The sequence below is a fragment of the Pezoporus wallicus genome, unplaced genomic scaffold (assembly GCF_028554395.1).
Source record: "Pezoporus wallicus isolate ANWC-B61680 ecotype Strahan unplaced genomic scaffold, APGP_CSIRO_Pwel_v1 contig_8805, whole genome shotgun sequence".
Lineage (NCBI taxonomy): Eukaryota > Metazoa > Chordata > Aves > Psittaciformes > Psittacidae > Pezoporus > Pezoporus wallicus.
Genome location: NW_026637668.1, coordinates 650,331 through 671,350, shown reverse-complemented (window position 1 = coordinate 671,350; position 21,020 = coordinate 650,331). Strand labels below are relative to the sequence as shown.

The following is a 21,020-nucleotide window of genomic DNA, read 5'->3' as shown; positions in this document are numbered from 1 at the left end:
TAATACTCTTAAATAGAAACAGGAATCCTTTCTTCTGCTATGAATATATTTGTAGTGCTTTTCTGTACCCAAACTTTTTCCTAGCAGGTGTGCTTTGAATATTATAATTTATCTGCTTCTAACTTATGAATAATGTGCAAGTCCTCTCCAAAGACAGCAAACATTTGCACAGCAGCTCTATTCTAGGTAACACAAACTTTGATCAATAGTAAATGCTGCACAGCATTTGCTGCTATGAAAAATAATCTTACTTTGTACTATTTAATGTATTACCTTTTGCCAAGAATTCAAAAGGCCTGCAGAAAGTGTTAAGAATCCAAGCTTATTCCAATTCCCTCGTGCCTCCCCAAAAAGAATCACAGGAATTTCAAGCATACTCGTATTTAGTGAACATCTGATGCTTTGTGACTATGTTTTGTTTGATCGTGGGGTTTGGTTTATGCACTTACAATTCCGAGCACTGCATTCCAAAAAGACTTTATCACGAGCTGTAATCTTAGTGAGATTGTAGATTCTCCCATGATTTATTGTAGCAGGTCAACTGTCATGGAGTCATAAAATCATGGAATGGTTTGGGTTGGAAGGGACCTTAAAGCTCAGCCAGTTCCAACCCCTGCCATGAGCAGGGACACCTTCCACTAGAGCAGCTTGCTCAACTACCCATACACTTGACATCCAAACACCATTCAGACTCCATGGACATCCCTGAGGATCTCCTCCCACTCTCTCAGTACTCAAGTCGTGGCCCCTGGACTCACTTGGCTCTTCTGTGACTTCCCCAAGTCACAGGCACAACTGCACAGAACCAGCCTCCACGTGACATTCCCCTTCCTGCACCAGCGTTATTTCCATTAACACTTCAAAACAATATTCTTTCTGATCCTTCACTTGGTTAATCTCGTGAAAAGAAAATGGATTTGGATGTGTCCAAAATACTAAAGCTGATGCTTTTCAAGCCAATTCCAGAAGTATCAGATCTCAATTCAAATCAATCTTGTTATAGAAAATCTTCTCCTTCGCTGTGCACTTTACCAAGCTAACATTGAAGAAAGCAGGAATCAGCACAGTCCATTGGAACTGGGATGTTTCAGGAGTTATCTGAATTAGGTCCCAAATATGCACACAGTGTTCAGGGTTATTACTATATTCATAACTGGAATAATGTGTTCACCAGGCATGAATAGCTCCGGTGCAGTAAACACTGATGCTAAAGTAGGTGGGCGGGAGGGAAGGGTGAGCTACCGCTGGGATAGAAGGCCACACGTCCAGGAAAAAATAACTTGCAGGTAGTAAACCACTGTGCTCTGCTTGTTTTTAGAAAGGCCAAGCATCTGCAGGTAGTAATTATTTATATTTCCACTTAAGCCTTATGTATCAGAGAACACATGTTAACTCGGAATAGCTACACCAAGCTACTGCACGCAACGAGATGAATAGCACAGAAAGTGCTCTTTGCACCTCCAAAACCAAGATGTGCTTTAGAGCCATTGCCCACTGATAAAATCAGGAAGGATTTATCTCACATGGGTGACGGAGACAAAAAAAAACACCCAAAGTGATGATCACATTTTTGGATGTAATAATATAGAAGAAGGGAAAAAACCAGCAGTTCTGCAACTTACAGGACATGATATCAGGGCACCCACACCAGTTCCAGCTTGTACCTTGGCTACCACAGCCTGGGCGGAAGCTTCCGTTTAGCATCTCCTGAAGAACGTGCAGCTCTATATGAACAGAATACCTGAAAGTTCAACTGCCAGATCTACGCTAAAGCTCCCGGATCTTCCCACTGCCCTGTGCCCAAGTTGGATCTTAAACCGTGAACAGGTTTTGGTGCTTCACAGGTACCCGTGGAGGGACTGAGGGGTGCTTATGATGATTTGCGTCCTCTTCTGCCCTCACCCCATCACACCTTCGCACTCCCTGCACCCAGCATCAAGGGACTCACAACCTCACAAGCAGAACTCCTCTCCCTTTGCTCTGCGCTCACCCCCAAGTCCTGTTACACCAGAGACAGAACCAGACAGCGCTGCCCTCATGGCTCTCCACGAGATCCCATGGGAGGCTCAGCCTGATCCTCCCAACCCCATTATCCAAATGTCCGTTGAGGCGGTTTCATCTTTAGCACATACACCTTTATGCTACCAGAAATGGAACCTAAAGGAGGTTTATGCAGGTAGAAACAACCCCACAAGTTAAATACAAGTAATTAAAGCAATTTTAAACTGATTTCCAGCCACATGCAAGACTCAATGCTAAAAAAAAGTAGCTGTGACAAAAGGTATATTCTGTTCCCTCTTCCTCTGCTATTTAATAGCCCGAGAATGAAAAGTCTAGCACAATTTTCTAGTCGGATTGTTCCAGCCAGGGGGAAAAGTGCTCCTTGTAATTAGGCCACTTTCATAACGTGTTTACTCATCGCGCCCGCCTGTGGATCCGAGCAAAGCTCCTTACCTGTGAATTGTGACCTGTTCCCTCACCACCGGTCATTCTCCCATTACCTTCCCTCCGCCGACTCTGATCCCACTACGTGATTGCTCGCCAGTTGCAGACAGAAAATCGAAGTTCATTAACCCAAAACATGCCACAGAGCGTTGCTTTCCACAATCCTGGCCCCTGCCCATGTGGCTTTCCCAGTGGGATTTGGTGGGAGAGCTGGGATGGTGCCCTGAGGCCAGGAGGGAAGCCCCAGGACCCACTCACCCGTCAGAGCTGTAGGTCTGGGCTGTTGAAGGCGTGCTGGTGGTGGACATGAAGGGGGATTGGGAAGGACTAACCCAGTGCCCTGCCACTGTCAGTATGGGCTAGCTGGCCATTATAAGTCTGTTATCTCCCACAGCACTGAGGGCTTACTCTTTCCAGTGCACTTCATATGCCTGATGCATTCATCTTTTAATGGCAAATACTCTTTACAGCTGTATGCGCCCTTCCCTTTACCTGCCAGGCAGAGCATCAAAGCTCTGTCAAAAGCAGAAGTTGCAATGCAGTCCTGACTGTGGGCGAGGAGCAGCGGGACCACTGCTGCAGGCATGGAGCCGCTTTCATCCCTTCCCTGAAGTGACACAAATTTCACATCTTTCTTTTAAAAAGCTACGTATCTACACAAAATTGCCTCACGCGTGAGGAGTGCAGAGAGCCAGTGAAGCTCTCCCCTAACAGTCTGTGGGACGGCTTTCCTATGATTCCATTTTCTTCCCTGTGCTGAGGCGCTGGCACAGGGTGCCCAGAGAAGCTGTGGCTGCCCCATCCCTGGCAGTGTTCAAGGCCAGGTTGGACACAGGGGCTTGGAGCAAGCTGCTCTAGTGGAAGGGGTCCCTGCCCGTGGCAGGGGTTGGAGCTGGAGGAGCTTTAAGGTCCCTTCCAACCCAAACCAGTATATGGTTCTGTCAGAACTCACAGCATTGCTTTATACAGAGGGTGTGCAATGTTTAACTGAGTATGTTTGATCAACTACCCAGAAACAACAATGTTTGACCCAACCCCAATCTCCCACTGCCCAGGAGAAGTGCCCCTGGGGTCCCTGCAGCAGCTGGACCTGGTGGTGCCAGTGGCTCCCACCCAGAGATGCTTCAGCCACTCTCTCCATGTCCCCGTCCCAGTATATCTTTAACCAAGAGGCTGACAAATAGGAACAGATATCCCCTCTCTATAAAAGACTGGGAAAATGCCAAGCAAATGTCCTACTAGAAGGTAAGTTTTTTCTACTAAGCATCATGTGTTTCCAAAGCCCTGGAGGGTGATAGTCCCATGTAGCTGGGACAGGATGCCAGTCCAATTTCCAGTTGAATTGTCAACAGTTTACTTCATGGCCCCTCTTTCTCTAGAAACAGCCCTAAAGGATTCCAGGGTTAAAGGGGCATGGTGCAATCCAACACACCAGCACTTCTGAAGGGGTTTTCAGGATCATTTGAACAGTGGATGCTCTGTTGCTCAAGTCATTGATGTAAATTTACACCCTGAAACACCTTACAAATAAAGAATTAAAGTAACTCATGATTCCTATAGCAGAGGTGTACAAGGTGGCTTTCATGTGTTGCAGCACGCTTACAAGATTGGGAAGGTCACAATCACTGCCCACAGCACCTAAAATTCCATTTACACAGCATAAAACAAGCACTGTGATATGAGAGTCCTTCACAGCATAAACCAAGACCTGCAGTAAGAGAGACTCTCAATAAAGAAAAGTTTAGGCTCATCAGTGTTCTTTCACTGTGTGTATTAGCATTTCAATGACATTTTCAATATTTAATGTTAGATTTACTTAATAACTGCCTTGAACAAGAACTAGAAGAGAATTACACTGCTGAAGTGGGAGGGTTATTAGAAGGTAGAAGTGGCCTGGTGAGTCCAATCACAGAGGTGAGCCCTCAGTGCTGCAATGCAATTTAACTCTTATTGAGACAACCTGGAGCAGCAGCTACACACTGAAACACTTGAGCACTTCTCCCTCTTGAACACAATTTAAAGTACATGATTTTACCAGTTTCCTGATTTAATTCCTATGATAAATTCAACATAATTGACATATCAAGATAAATGCAGACTTACTTTTAATCAAGTCACCTATAATTTTTTAAGTATTATGCCACCATAATAAACTTCTAAACAATACTATTTAGCATGAATATTATACAAAACTATTTGAATTGTTGCATGGTTATGTATTATTCTGTAAGCAACACAATACCTGCAAACCCACTGCATCTCTACCTCCCTCGGGCAGGAGGCTTTTCATCACATCTATTAAAGCACGTAACTAAGCTAACTCAATACTTCATAAGCACAGATCCTAAAATAAGTCAATTTAATAATGTAAGTCCTTTTGAAGACCTTCATGTGCAGTTGTGCTCATTTTTCACCTAATTTAGTTCATCTGATCAAAATCCCTCATTAAAACCTGCTATATTGTGATGGGCGCGAGCACAAGAACTGAAATAATTGCTTTTAAATCTATTTGAAATGGTGCTTTCAATAAAGCTGGGTTCATTTATCTTGCAGAAGAGACCTCTGCCTTTCAGGTTCTGTGACACAGCAGACAAACACACAAGACAGAGCTTTTATTTACCCGCTCATTTTTGCCAAGGCATCCGTTCTGCTCAGCACCTTCGGAAACTCGCTCTTGCCTCAGCTCAGGATTCTGAATTACCTGGGGATTCCATTGAGACTTACATCCAATCTCCTGAGGGCTTTGAGTATTCAAGTCTGGGACAACCTCACTTGTAATTCATTTCACAATGTGTTGACACTGTTCAACCTAATCTATGACTCTATGAACCTCTTTTAAGAGCTTTTCCCTATTCCTGTTATAATTAAGCTAAAAGCATCTTATCAGTCTAAGTCCTTGTGGTGGTTTAAGCTACTCTTCATTTACCTTCACTTCTATGCAAGAAACCAAATATTAGGAGATGCTTAACGCAAGCATTACCTGAGGGACTGACACAAGGATGCTCCATCCCTGGCAGTGCTCAAGGAGAGGCTGGATGGGGCTTGGAGCAAGCTGCTCTAGTGGAAGGTGTCCCTGCCCATGGCAGGGGATGGAGCTGGAGGAGCTTTAAGGTCCCTTCCAACACAAACCAGGCTGGGGTTCTGTGAATCAACCCAACTTCTACAATTAAAACAAACCAAAAACCCCCAACAAACGCCGGGGAAGCTGTGTAACTTCCAGGTTTATCTTTGGTTAAACCCCACATAGTCCTCTCAGAATCAAAGCGTCACTCCCACCACCAAGCACAGGGTACCCAAAGGCTGCACCAGCTCTTGCAGCCGCCGTTGGGTGAGCATCACATTGACAGAAGCCAATGCTTCCTTCCTGTGTGCACTCTGTAGTCTGGCTGGACCAGAGCCCTCGCTGCAGGCTCCCATCCCCTCACAACGGACAGCCCAGCAGCTCAGCACAGCCTCTGACATCTGCCATCTTCAGGTCTGCTTTTCCTGGCAGGAAGTCTGTAAGACAATTGCCATCCTTTCACACCTTCTCTGAGGAACCCAAACCTCTGCTCTTCTTCATGCTCTCATGGGTCATGGCATGGGGTTATTCTCTGCCTCTGGCACACTGGCAGGAAGAAGTTCTTGACCACTACTCATGCAATTTGGAGACAATTAGCAATCTGTCTGAGCACAGCCCATTCATTTGCACTTCACATTCTGCTTCACTGGTACCTTTCTGAAGCCTCAGCAGAGAACCTGTGAGCACATTTGCGAGCGAGGTACTACTGATGCAAAGGGCACTGAGCCAGAACACTGAGCTGGACAATGTGTTGCGGACCGAGGAGACGCACCATGGACACGTGGGTCCCTCAGAGCAGCCTCAGTGTTGGCAGGTCCAGGGCCAGAAAAGCAGAGGAACCAACTGCAGAGGCATTAACCACCCCTTAACCGTCCCAGTTCTCTGCTGGGAAGGGGCTGAGGCAGGCACTGTGGCTCCAAATCTCAGTACTCAGCTGTGATGACCATCTCCATTCATTAGCAGGCATGGCACTGCTCTCAGCCCAGACACCCTCTCCAGCTCTCACCACCACCACCAAGCACGCAGCCTCCCTTCTGACCACCAGGCTTTTCTGTAGCACATGGCACAGGGAATCTGATCTGATTATATCAGTAATAAGACAGTTTATTTTCAAAGCGTGTCACCGACATAAATGTGCACATTCCGAGCCTGCAGTGTAGCACTTACCAACAGCATTGGCTGCAGTATGTCACATTTTCATTTCTCCATCAGGCATTTACAGCCCTATTTTAAAATCAAGTGACACCACAATTTACTGAAAGCTGAGGCTGTGCCTGGAGCTCCTGTGTCAGGCTGAACATTCCCGGTGGGTAGCACCATGGTTGCACAGAAGGGGCAGACACAACGGGTGCGGTTACACCCTCCCCTATTAAACCCCTTCCTGGTGAAGCAGGATACCAGTGTGTCAGTGTGCAGCAGCCAGCCCAAGGAAGCTGCATCCCAGCCAGCTCCTCATTCCCTGCTCCCAGCACACACCAGATGTGAACACACAGTTTCATACAGCTGATAATCCACAGCTACAAGGAACACTCCAGAGGGACAAGAGACCATGAACAGGACCATAGAATCATAGAACAGTTAGGGGTGGAAAGGACCTTAAGATCATCCAGCTCCAACCCCCTGCCATGGGCAGGGACACCTCACACTCGACCATGTCACCTAAGGCTCTGTCCAGACACGTGTCCAGACACAAAATTGCCTCACACATGAGGAGCGCAGAGAGCCAGTGAAGCTCTCCCCTAACAGTCTGCGGGACGGCTTTCCTATGATTCCATTTTCTTCCCTGTGCTGAGGCGCTGGCACAGGGTGCCCAGAGAAGCTGTGGCTGCCCCATCCCTGGCAGTGTTCAAGGCCAGGTTGGACACAGGGGCTTGGAGCAAGCTGCTCTAGTGGAAGGGGTCCCTGCCCGTGGCAGGGGTTGGAGCTGGAGGAGCTTTAAGGTCCCTTCCAACACAAACCAGGCTGTGGCCCTATAGTTCTATGGCTGGCTGTCACAGAGCCACCCTTTGGCCAGTGCCACCCTTCCTGCACTCGCTCCTGCTGTTGCCAGGTCTCTTGAAAGGAGAGCGTAAACCTCCCTGAATTCAACCAGACCAGAAAGAGCAGAGAATAAGCACGTGCTGCGTGTTCCTGTGCTCCTCATCCTCGGTGAATGAAGTGCTCGAACACACCTCTGCAAACTTCCCCCGGGGTCATTAAAACCCAGAGCTGGTAAAATGGAACCAAAAACTCTTCACAGGCGTTTTCAGCACTTATGCTGGTGGCTTCACTGAAACCTGCTAAAATAAATCCTGGGTGTTTTCACACCCGGGCTGTGCTGGACTCCCTGCTCAGGTTTTAAATACACTGAGCTGCCCCAGTGCACTCGATTCTTCCACACAAAGCCTCCTGGCACAGGGAGCATTTCAGTACAACAGGGCAGAGAGATGAGTGGAAGTTCTGGGCAGCCAGCACGGCCAAGCAGGAAAAGAGGGGAGAAAGGGGGAAAATGGTTTAGGAAAATACTGCTCTATTTACTCTGCTGAACAAAGCGATTTCTTCTGCAACACCTCCCTGTTCTCACTGGCATCTACCCCCACCACAGCATAGAGGCTGCTGCAGTCTCTGGACCTGCCTGGAGCACCGCTTTCCCACCCGTGGTGTGATGAGCCACAGCACACGCAAAGGAAGCGCCTTCCCCAGGCAGGGACCAAAGGAACCGCTCAGGGCGGATGCAGCATCCTGCAGTGAGGAGCCTGCTACGTTTTAAAGGTTCTTCTACAACTTATAATACTTAATGGGACACCAAGTACCTAAAGGGGCTCCAGGAAAGCTGGAGAGGGGCTTTGGACAAGGGCCTGGAGGGCCAGGCCAAGGGGAATGGCTTTAACCTGCCCGAGGGGAGACTGAGATGAGCTCTTAGGCAGAAGCTCTTCCCTGTGAGGGTGCTGAGGCGCTGGCACAGGGTGCCCAGAGAAGCTGTGGCTGCCCCATCCCTGGCACTGCTCAAGGCCAGGTTGGACACAGGGGCTTGGAGCAAGGTGCTCCAGTGGAAGGGGTCCCTGCCCGTGGCAGGGGTTGGAGCTGAGGAGCTTTAAGCTCCCTTCCAGCCCAAACCAGTCTGGGATTCTGTGATTTAACATAAAAATTAACAGTTTCACTATTAAAAAGCACTAAATCTATAAAAAAGTACATGTGTGCCTATCTATTAATTTAACCAGAAACTCTTCTAATATACTGAAGAAAAAGTGAGGATTTTCCTTTAAGTCTGTAGCTATTAGGTGGGTGGGTGGGTGGATGGATGGATGGATGGATGGATGGATGGATGGATGGATGGATGGATGGATGGATGGATGGAGTGCGTACCCTTTTTCACCACATATCACAAACACAACAAAACAAAGGCAGTGCCACACCAGCTCCCTACTGCCATGGTCCCATTAGGTCTCATCTGGCTGGTGGATATGGCCTGGTCCCTCTGCAGGTGCCCAACCCAGCCCCAGAGGTGCTGGACCTAGTTGTTGCTGGGGACAGGCTGGAGGCAGCTACTACACAGAATCACACATAGATACAGAACCACATGTATACGCTGTATCACATGTGATATACACAGAACCACATCATACACTGTATATCACATATTGATACGGAATCACATGGACCTCAACCACACTACATCAATCAGAGCTTCATTTGAAACCTCCTCTCCCCTGCTCCCATCGCGGTTCCTTGCAGCAAACTCTCCTCAGGGCCATTTTTGCTTACTTAAGCACAGTGCATCTGTAGCTGGTCCTGGTCGTGAGGCCACAGAGCGCCTCTGGAGCTCTGGGTTGCAGAAGCTCCCCTCTCTCCAGTCAATAACAAATGGGAGAGTGGCTTTGGAGCCTTGTTTTCTTCTTTAACTGCTTATTTATGACTCTTACCTGGTCCTGCTTCCCTCCAGCTCCCTATCACTGACCTGCCTGCGAACCTCTCAGCTCCCTGCTGATGGCAGGATCCTGCCACCTACATCTCTGCAGCTCCTTATCAGCACCATGCTCTAAAGACACCTCGCTCCTCCCTACCCAACAGCACCCAAAGCAAGCTGAACAGTCATGCAGTGCAACAGCACACACCCACCAGTCAGACCTGGTCAAGGAAATAAAGGGCAACGGTCTGCATCATCATCTTCATCCCCAGAATAAACCAAACAGGAGCCTTCACACCCAGTGAAACCCGGGTGGTCAGGGAGGGAGCACTTCAGTCCCTGGTGCTGGTTTATGATGCTGAAGTATCTTCAGTTGAAAACCAGTTTTTAACATGAAGCCAGTGAAATACATGGCATGCAACTGCACAGGACGTTCTGCATGCCCAGGGTTTGCAGAGGGAACGTGCTCCTGCCTGTTTGTGACAACTGCACGATGTAAATTCCACAGGCACATCACAGGCGCTGCGTCAGACCGGGCAGCTACCCTGGCCCTGGGCAGTTACTCAAGTACAGCAGAACCACACCATAGACACATAAATACAGAGTTACCTTCATTTACATTGACATTTGCATGAGAGAAACTACTGAGGACTCCTGCTAGAAGCATTGTATGCTAATGAGACTTTATCCAAGACAAAACTGTTAGTGCTAACAGTTGGATACTCTCTGTTTTAATTATGCATGACTAATGATAGCTGGTTGTTTGGCTGCCTGACCACCAGATTGCCTGCCGTTGCCAAGGGAAAATCTCTTCAAATAGACTGATTTTCTGTTATAAACCAGAGCATGTTCTACTTCACTTTGCAGTAAAGTATATTTTATTTTTGACAGTTTTTGCAGGTTTAAAAATCAAAATTCGAGTTGAACTCATTGGTGGGCTCTGCCCTGTGGAAGTCACCACTAAATCACTACCAGCACTGTAATACAGCACCGTGAACCAGAGCTCCAGCTACACAGAACTCCTGCAGGCATCGACTATGGCATGTACGAAAGTACTACAGGAGGAGCAAGAAACACCACTGCGAGGGCTGAAATGTCATTGGGCCCATTTTACATGCCCAATGCAGGTGCACTAATGTATCCAGCCTGTTCCAGGGTTTCTGGCAGCTGAAATGCAGGAAGAAACCGTGCCTGCAGTCAGAGGAAGGGATGGGTTTAATGCCAAGTTGACAAACAGCTGGAGAAGGGTAAAAAGAAAATAGCTTGATAGTTTCTGATAGAATAGGATAAAGAGGAACAGGCAGTGGCACATTGGACCAGGTAACCCAGCAATGCAGGGTGCAGTGGGAAATCTGGAACTGGCAGCCCAGCAACACAGGGTAGAGTGGCACATCTGGACTTGGCAGCCTGGGTGCAATGTCACACCTGAACCAGACAGCCCAGCAATGTGGGTGTGATGGCACATCTGGACCAGGCAGCCCATCAGAGCCATCCAACACCTGCAAAGCCTCACCTTTGTGGCAGCACTACATGGTCTTTGCTCCTGAGCTGGCTTGGTGGAGCGGGCTTGGGACAGTTTCACCATGCTGACAGCATGGGAGGCACAACTACAAGCAGAAGGCAGAGGAAGTACCCCCTGATGGTTACAAACTGAGGTAAGCGCATCACTGGGTTAGCATGAAGCTGGAACCAACAACAGGACTGAGCTGGAGGGAAATGTGACTTCTGAAAGAGTCCCAACTTCTGCTTCCAAGCGGGAGCTTCCTGCTCCCACAGGTACGTGGAATTTGTACTGATCGTCTGTGCTTGCAGAGACAGAGCTGAGGAGGACACAGAACCCCCTTCCCCTGCCAACAGTGCCTTATCAGAGGGGCATTTAAACACATCCGTGCTTAGGAATAGATTCCCATTGGGAGACAACAGCTTGCATTTCACCCTTATCTCTGCGGATCATTCTGAGTGGCTGATGAACAAGGCAAAGCGCTGGTACCGGCAGCCTGTGGATGGACATGATCAATTACCCCACTGATTAGTGCAACCTGACCTTGCCACAGGTGAGCCCACGACCACCACTGCCATCTCCAGAGATCCGTGTATCTGCCAGAAGCAGGGCAGAGGCTGGCTCAGAGGCCAGAGCAGCAGGCAGGATACTGTGCGTCACCGGCTTCCTTCTCCTTCCCTCATCACAAGGAGCAGCAGTCGCATTACGGACGGGAGCAAGAGAGGATCCCTTGAAAGAGTGACCCATGGTCTAAAACGACACAGTATGTGTGCAAGACCAGCAGTTGCCACAGGCCAAATCTGATCCAGGGAGAGGGAACGTGAGAAATAGCAAGCAAGGGCTCATAAGCCTGCCTGGCCATGCCAGGACATGCTGGTGCCTGTCTGGGACCTGCCTGCTTTCATCAGCAGGATGTGCCCATCCACCTCCACAAGTCTCAAACAAGCTGAAATGGCTCCAGATTGAGTCCCCAAGCCTGCTGCAGCACGATGCTTTGGTTTCCAGGCCCAGCCATAAGTCAGCTTCTGTGCTGGGGAAGCCAGGGTCAGCCTGTGGAGAGTCAGGCTGAGCCCCAAGACCTCTTTCCTTGGGATACTGGCTACAGTCAACGCTTATGCAAGGTCACAGAATCCCAGCCTGGTTTGTGTTGGAAGGGACCTTAAAGCTCCTCCAGCTCCAACCCCTACCACGGGCAGGGACCCCTTCCACTAGAGCAGCTTGCTCCAAGCCCCTGTGTCCAACCTGGCCTTGAACACTGCCAGGGATGGGGCAGCCACAGCTTCTCTGGGCACCCTGTGCCAGTGCCTCAGTACCCTCACAGGGAAGAGCTTCTGCCTAAGAGCTCATCTCAGTCTCCCCTCGGGCAGGTTCAAGCCATTCCCCTTGGCCTGGCCCTACAGGCCCTTGGCCAAAGCCCCTCTCCACTTTCTTGTCATCCCCTTTCAGGTACCTGAATGTAGATGATACAAAGAAAGTCATTTAACGCTGGCTTTTCCTCAATAGAACAGCCCTTTGGAAGAAATTCTGATTTTCATTCCTTACGCTGTTGGCTCCTCTGCACAACGTCTGAAACCTTCATGATTGTTTAAAATGATAAATTATTTTAATTTACTCTGAATTTATGTGCACAGACACGGGGCAGGAGCCACAGTGTGCTTGTTTCATAATTGGTGGGGACTTGGAACGTGAAAGCCTTACCCAAACAACAACTTTATTTCATCGGGGGTGTGCCCATATGTCTACATGTACCACAGTCACATTCCAGAGAGACGGGAGCAAAGCTTCACCCAGCCAAATAATTTATGATGCTGAACTGCACAGGAATACCAAGAGAGGACGGGAGTCAGAAATGCACCTTTTAAAGCCAGAAAGGAGAGTACTCTTGTGTTTATTTCACCACCCAGCACTCCAGAGATACCTGCATTTACACAGGAGTGCACACAACTGCAGCCAGCCCTGGTATCTGGACATGCATCAGAGGGACTGTAATACTAGAACATATATATAGCATCTTGAAATACAAATATGCTGTATATACTTGATATTCACCCGCTATTGGTACTGCAAAGCTTCCATTCCAAATGCCCGGGTCTCGGTAGTAAGAATGACAAGGGATGAAGAACATTTGGCAGATGTGTTAAAGCTTTCCACAACCAGTGTTGCTCCTTCGCTAAAAGGCTGTTGGCTATACGGGGCAGCTTGTCTTGGAAGGCAAAAGTGGCAAGTCCCAGCCGCCAGAAGTCAATACCCCCCCTCAGCATTACAACACGATTCAGGTCCTACATCCCCCTAGGACCTGAAAGGCTTCAGCAGAGACCTGATGACTCCGAAGCAGGGAAGAGCTCTACTGAGCACAGCACAGACCTGAAACTCCCAAGGTGGGAAGAGAAGCAGCCAGGCTACATGTGAAGGATTCCAGCTTGGAAAACAAACCAAAACCCCCAAACCTCCTGACCTATGACCAAAGCCAGGAACCATCTTCCTCTACAGTCCCCTTCGCAGATGTCTGTTGGCTGCTCTAAACCTCAGACCGCACTCACGCAGGATGACCAAAAGAGATCACCGCTGTCAAAGGCACATCGATGAGGTCTGAGCTACCTGCTAACAAGGCTGGCCTGGCGCTGATCCCCGGTATTCCCAGCTGGATGCAACAAGAACCGACGTGTGCCCTGTGATCACAGATGTGGTTACCTGTTTATAGCTTCCACCACTTCAGCTCTCCACCACAGCCTTTGGGAACCTTCACCCAATGGCTCCCAGCATGAGGTTTAACTCTTTGCAGTGAAGGCTACACTGTATTTTACATGTTGCAGAGTATATATTTCTATGATTCTAAACATTTCTGTGTCATATAGATTTTAGGATTTCATTCATTTCTCTGTAATCACATAATGGTAAAACTCAGCTTCTAAAACTTCACCTACTGTCATCGCATGATTTAAAAGTGTTACCAAGGTAAAACCAGCTTTCATCATCCATGAGCTTTAAGAAAAACAAAATGCAGGCAAAAAACCTTTGCTTGGTAGAGAGAGCCATTTCCATCACCTCCAGATCTGTACATTGAGATACCCAGGGGAGCTTGCTCACAAAATACAGATGAGGTGTGTAGGGACCGGTAAGGAACATAAACCTGGTCTCTCCAAGGGAGACACACACAAATCACCGTAACCTAGATAAGCATCAGCACAGGAAGCCACAGAGAAATCCAGCAGACAAACCCAGTTGTGAAATAGAGACTGCTTCTGTATGTCGAGCAGTTTGCAATGCAGCCATTTATTCTTTCAATAAAAAAACATTTTTACAACTTGCTCTCTCCTTCCTCATGTGTTCTCATTAAATCTTAACTGCTTGTCTGGGAAGAATATATGGGAAGAATATAGACGAGCTGCAGGACAGAACTCCACTTCTGAAGCAAGTGGCTCCCCAAAATAGTACTGCCATACAAAACCACCTTGTTACTGATATAATTCCTTGTAACTCCGTGAACCAGTGACACGAGCAGATCCATCACTGCCTGAAAACAAACAAAAGGCACCAGGGCTTTAATTATGGAAGCTGCAGAAATAACTCCTCATCAGAGAGAGAACCTTTGGTGATGAGAGATGCTCTTTGAAAAACAATTGCTAAGATGTGCTCTGTACCGAGACAGGAGCTAAAGGACGTTACTGGCCAACTGTTTAGTGGGTCCATCTGGGGTGCTGTGCCCTGTGTTGGTTAGGGAGGTTGTGGGAGTTCCAGAAGCACCCACCAAGGCAAGGATGAGGGTTTCACCTACCCCACAGTGTGCAGTAAGGGGTGATGGCTGAAGGGTTGCCTGGTGTTGGGGTGATGGTCACAGGGCTGGGAGTGCTGCTCACAGCCAGGCTTCAGCAGCACTAGAGAATAGCTGCCCACGTTTAATGCTGAACTGATGCATTAAACATTCATATGCATTAACTGTTTGAAAATGAGGGAGCTGTGCCACTTGTTTTACTTCGTGTTAACACTTGGAGGCTTTTACTGGAAAGCCTCAGCAGTCAACGGAGACTTTATTTCTCACCTTTAGCAAAGACAATGAAAACTTAATGTGGGAACTGGGACTTGGCTCACTCAGCTCAGCACCTCATTCACTGAAATAGCCCACGCGCCTTCATCCCTGCTATTTTAGCTCAAAATGAGACTCACAAGTCAAAGCTTATCCCCAGTTCAACAACTCCCTCATCCACGCTCCTTGTGGACCCCCAGAGGTGGGTCCATATGCAATTCAGATGCACAGAAGCGGATGCAGGGTGTCTGTTGAGCCAGTGCCCAGCATCACACTCCCCACAGGGGACACCTCCACCAAAACACACACCCTGAACATCTCCCCAACCTCCTCGCAGCTGCAAAAGTGCTGACTCAAAGCCATGGGAAGTACTTCCATGCTTCAGTATCAATTATTCAAGCAAGGAATGTGGATGATGCTTTAGGAGCAGTGAGGAGGCAACTTCTGAAGCCCTCGCTGCTGGAGAACAGCCAGAATTAGAGCAGCGTGCTGAGAGGTGAATCAACATGTGCCAGGGAGCGGACCCCATGGCCACCCTGCCCCAGGAGCCTGGGCATGGCCAGCCCTGGGTGCTGTGAGGTGCGACGGCAGAAAGGAGCTGCCTTCAGACGGCGACAGAGCTGGATGTAAAACCACCTTTTCTAACACCCCAATTGCATTATCCAGCTTGCCGGGATTCGTATTTAAATGAGCAGCCTGGTCCCCAGACTTAGGATACTAACAGCAATTGATTAAATGTATATTTAAATATATTAGTGTTGCAAATACCCAGTGAGGAAAAACTGAGGAGGAGCAGTGCCGACGTGCAGCAAGACTCGAGATAAACAGCTCTACCCGTGTTCTGCAGCCTCTGCTCAAAGTGCTGTCTCTTACACTGATCCTGCACTTCCCCTTTCAAAGGGCACCACCAGCTGAAAGCAAAATAAACCGGTCTGAAAGAAAGCCTACAACAGGCATATGAACTGGAAGAAGTTAATCATAGGGCAAGAAGAATGACAAGACAGACTTAAGGCACCGTTATCTCAGCACCTAATTGCTTTGGTAGCGATGTTAATGCTTCCTTCAGCAGCATCTCTTTGCAAAACAGATCCTCTCCCTCCCTCCTGAGACAAAAGTGATGCTTTCATCCTACGGCTCCAGTTTCATTTATGTAACCTATCCAGCTGCACAGGCACCGAGTTTCAGACAGAGACTCAGGCCAGGAACCGACTGTGTTGCAGCTGAAACCCCCCCAGAGGCAAGTCCACAGGTTTTACTAAGGTAGTTCCAAACCTATATTTGTTTACATCCTAATAACGTTTTAGCACTGCCTGAGCGAACCCATTGCGTTACCCTCTCTGCCACCTCTATGCCTGAAACAGTACAAATAAGACACTTTCTTGTTTAGATTATTTCCTTTACATACCCAGTTCTACAGGCAGAGAGCACGAGGGCTTCAGGACCCCTCCAAACACAGAGGCTGGCCGGGGGATACATAGAAAATACTTGTCAGTTGCCCTACATAGACATCTACTGTATTTTCAGCAGCTACTACACCAGAAGCAGGCTGCCTTGCCATAAAACCATCCCCAAATACCACTGAAAATGCCTTCTACAGCATTCTATGGCAGATCATGGGACTGGTAAAAAGGCATCTGCCTAAAATAGGTTGGAACCTGGAGGCCTGAGCCAGTGACACCCCAAGAAAACATAATGCAGCGGGATACTTCATTGCTTCAATCTGCCGGCAATTGAATACGAGGTTGGACCCCGGCAGAGGCTCAAACCCCTGCAACAGCGTTCCCGAGAGCAGAAGATGGGGCTTAATTCAAGTAGAGCAAAATAATGGGAAAAGTACGATAATGTGTGTAGGATTTAAAAGTATAAATGGATACAAAGTTTGGGAGGGGGTGGGGAATAATTAAATCAAGCCAGAGGATTAATGGGCAGAAATCGGAGGATTCGAGCAGATTAAGTGCGTGCGACCACTGGCGAACAGGTTTCGCTCCAGCCAGACGGGCTGGGGCTGCTGGAAGCGCGGGGTCAAGGCAGCCTTTCCATTGGGAAATAGGAAAAAGCACAGAAATAAGCTGTAGCAACGCGGGGGCTCTGCCGGGGCGCAACTCCCGCTCCTGCGGAGCCGGGAAGTGCTGCGGAAGCCAAACCCCCCCCCAACCCTGCGGTTGCCAACTTCTACCAACAGACCTCTGGCCAAAGTGGGAGAGTTAAAACCTCTTTTAGCGAGCACCGGGACCCCCCAACGCCAACAACCATCACCCCGGGGATACAGGCAGTCGCCGCAGCATCCCGCGGGAGACCCGACCGGTCCCCGGGGATGCTGCGGCGGCGGGGCCGATAGAGCGGCTCCGCTCCGTGCTCCCCGACACCCCCCATATATCCCTCCTACCCCATCGCGACCCATATCGCTTCCTACCTAAGCACCGCCGTGTCCCCCTTCCTGACCACCAGATTGTCCACGGTCGCCCCGGGGAAGTCCCCACCGGGAGCAGCGAGTCGCCCGGGAGGTAGGAGACAACACAGGCCGAGGACCACTATCGCCGGCCACTGGTGGGAGCCCCCGGCGCTCCGCACCAGCGGTACCATCTCCGCGCCGCTCCGCTGCTGCCCGCGGTCGGCGGCCGTGCGCGGAGCGGGGCTGCTCCCGGGCGGCCGCCGCAGCATCTAACGAGGAGGAGGAGGAGGAAGAGGAGGAGGAGGAGAAGGAGGAGGAGGAGGAGGAGGAGGGAGAAGGAAGAGGAGGAGGAGGAGGGCAGCGCGCCCGCTCTGCGCGCCGCGGCGGCGGCTCGGCGGCGGGCGGCCCCCGCTGCCAGCCCCGTTGCCACGCAGCCGTTGCCTTGGCAACCGTCCCGGCGGCGGAGGGATGCGGAGGGATGCGCTGTGTCCCTCCCGGCCTTCCCGCCCCGCGGCATCCCGGCCCGCAACCTTCCCCCACCACCTCTCTTCACCCGGTTCCCACCTGCCCTCATCATCCATGGGCTGCTGCCCGCCGCTCCTCCTCGGAACTCGCTCCCTGTACCATTCTCCACCTGGGATTTCACCAAAATTTACTCAAAGCCAGCGAGGCAAATGCTGGTTTGAGGCGGCGGTGCTGGAAATCACGCCGGCAGCTCCACGGTGAGGCCTCCTCCTCCCTCGGGAGCTGCTACGGCTTCCAAACAATCCAGGCCTTTCTGGAATACAGGACCAGCCACTCTGATGTTTGGCCAGCTCCGCTCCCTATGATTCTACCAGGATAACTAGAGACAGTCACCAAGGAGCAAAGCACCACGGGCAGACTATTCCCCTACAGCCACGCAACAACGAGCAGCAGCCTGCCTTCCCCTGTGGTCTCCTCCAGTGTGTTCAATGCACACTCAGAACCTCGTCAGCCTCCGAGACTGATGCTAAGTAAGGATTTTGTTCGCTTGGTTTTGTTACCCAAATTCCCACCTCCCCGTGTAGCTGCTGCTCACAGGACATGCGGCTGCACATCTCCAACTTTCCTACGGGAAACACTCTCCTCCCATCAGAGGGAGAGAAGTTGCTTAAGGGATGCACTGTCATGGCAAAGGAATGGCAGGGCTGCTGCAGCGAGGGCAGTTCTGAGCTGTTCCCACACTGCTCTGTGCACATCTGGCCTGCACAATGTAGGAATTGTTCCTCCAGAGCAGCTCAGCCACCCCATGCGCCAGCCAGCACAACCCAGCTCTCCCATGGCACTTCCCCTCTCCCTGGCTGCTGTGCCTTTTCCCAGGACACTGCTTTTCCTACTCACAATTTGCATCAGGAGGATTGACAGAATATTCCAAGTAAGAAAAAAAAAACCACTTACTAATTCTATTTTCAATGCTCCCTTTTCCACTAAACCTCCATCCTTTCTCCTGTAAGCTGTACCCCTCACCACTGTATCCCACTGCATTACATCTTTCCAGCTGCCAAAGGTAATTCTAGCATACACAGAAAGGAATTATTCCTCTATTTCTGCAGCACATGATACTACAGAGTTTCCTTGATAAGGACAGAGAGATCAGCTGGCAAATCTTAGATGTGGAATTCTCACCATCAGAATTATCACTGTAATACAGTGATGCCTTTTCAGTGTTAAACACAACTCCACCGTGAGACAACTCCCCCTATCAGTGCACATGCAGCAGCTGTAACACGTGATACCATCCATTGGGACCACCAGCAGGAACTTCCTGCAAGCAGGAGTCGAACATTTGCCATGAAAAATAGTTAGGAATATTCCTGAGGCAACACTGTGCATTTTGAGCTGGGTTTGCCAGCAGGACAGACTCTGGTTGTGAGCCACAATTGCTATCATTGTTAACTATGAGAGAATAAGGGGGAATGGCTTTAACCTGCCCGAGGGGAGACTGAGATGAGCTCTTAGGCAGAAGCTCTTCCCTGTGAGGGTGCTGAGGCGCTGGCACAGGGTGCCCAGAGAAGCTGTGGCTGCCCCATCCCTGGCAGTGCTCAAGGCCAGGTTGGACACAGGGGCTTGGAGCAAGCTGCTCCAGTGGAAGGGGTCTCTGCCCGTGGCAGGGGTTGGAGCTGGAGGAGCTGTAAGGTCCCTTCCAACCCAAACCAGGCTGGGATTCTACAAATATCAGCGAGAGGCCTCCCCCATCTCACACTGTCACCATCCCACATTTGAAGACACACAACAATCTCCCGTAGGACCTGCCCAGACAGGAATTCTTCCTGCAGGCAGCAAACATAGAACAGCACATCCCAAACATTTGGCAACCTCCTCCTTGTGTAGTTCTCAGGTGTCATTTTTACCGTCGCCCATTGAGTTCTGCTGTCAGCACTGTCAAAGCAGCTCTCAAGGCACCCCGCATCCTCACAATGTCTTGTTTCCCGTCCAACCTCACCTCAAATATCGTCATCAAACCTCTATCTCCTTTTCAAATCATCGACCTTGTAAACTGAGAACGTACACCTTTAGACCCTAGTGTCTCCCTGAGCATGTGTCTGATGGACGCTTGGTCTGAAACACCACCCAGCTCAGCCAGACGAGGGCTTACCCAGCGGCACTGCTGCATCAGGGCATCCTCGTCCCAACAGCAGCCACACAAAAGAGTAAAGTACCGAGAACTGCTCTGTTTTGTGCACAAGCCCCAGCAGACACACACCACTCCTGCTTCAATGGGTCCTGAAGACCTGTCAATGGCTTCTCCCCACATTTCTCCCTTTTAAGGACACATTCCAATAAAGAGCCTCTCCGGTGAATGACGCCCATTCCATCGCTCTCACAAGAGCATCTCAAGGGCTTCAAAATCCTTTTTTGTCCCAGGATGGTTTGCTCATTTGCCAAAGCTACCGATAATCGCCTCACCTTCCATCTGACAACAGCAGCCTGCCTTAGCCAAAGGCATCAGAGCGACCCTTCCTCCCTGCTGCAGAGACCCTTCCGTGGCTCCCAAATCAGTCCCCACTTTGCTATTTTTCACCTTAAACTTTTCAAGCAGGGGAAATTAAAAACCCCAAACAAACCAACCAACCCTCCCCACCCCATCCGAGGCTTCCTGCTCTTCCTGCAGTCTCAGCCATGCTATCGTGCTGAACTAGATGATGCCATTCTTTTCGTAACAAGAAAAAAGGGAAGAAAGAAGAGGGTTCAGATCCGTGAGATCAGTGTCTGTTCTCTCACAGCCTTGCAGTGCAGAGGGAAACGTGGTTCCTCCCCTGACAGGCACACAAAACTACTTCTTTTACAGTTGGCCACACATTTCATAGACTCACAGAAAGGTGCGGGTTGGAAAGGACATTAAGATCATCTAGTTCCAAGCCTCTGCCATGGGCAAGGACACCTCATACTAGACCATGTCAGCCGATGCATGGGTTTGCCGAATGCATTAATTTTTGAGGTAGAACGCTTGTGAATGTGTTTGTGATCACTGGTGCTGTTCCCTAGGCCTGAAGGGAAGCACCTTCCCAAGCCAGGACACAGGTTTTGCAGATCTGTTGTGCTGATATCCAGAGCAGGAGGCACTTGGGAATCTGGTTTTACATGTGAAAAACACCCAGCTGCTCCTGTAAGAATCCCTCAGAGTCCATCCAGAGAGAGATGTGATATAATGGTCAAGATCTAATTTTATGAAGAGCTCAGTAGCCTTTC

At 49.6% G+C, this 21,020-nt stretch overlaps 1 protein-coding gene across 3 annotated transcripts in view; it reads right to left on the bottom strand.

The window, feature by feature from the left end:
• The window catches only part of NEGR1 (neuronal growth regulator 1), a 272,951-nt gene extending 255,240 nt beyond the window's left edge, over positions 1-17,711 (bottom strand). The window contains exon 1 of one of the 3 annotated variants that reach the window (XM_057407170.1): positions 17,331-17,711. In XM_057407170.1, coding sequence (XP_057263153.1) covers positions 17,331-17,578 — 248 coding nt within the window. In that variant the 5' untranslated portion in view covers positions 17,579-17,711. The remainder of the gene's footprint in view (positions 1-17,330) is intronic. The other 2 variants (XM_057407172.1, XM_057407171.1) reach the window with 2 other exon arrangements.
• Between the last annotated feature and the right edge of the window lie 3,309 nt (positions 17,712-21,020).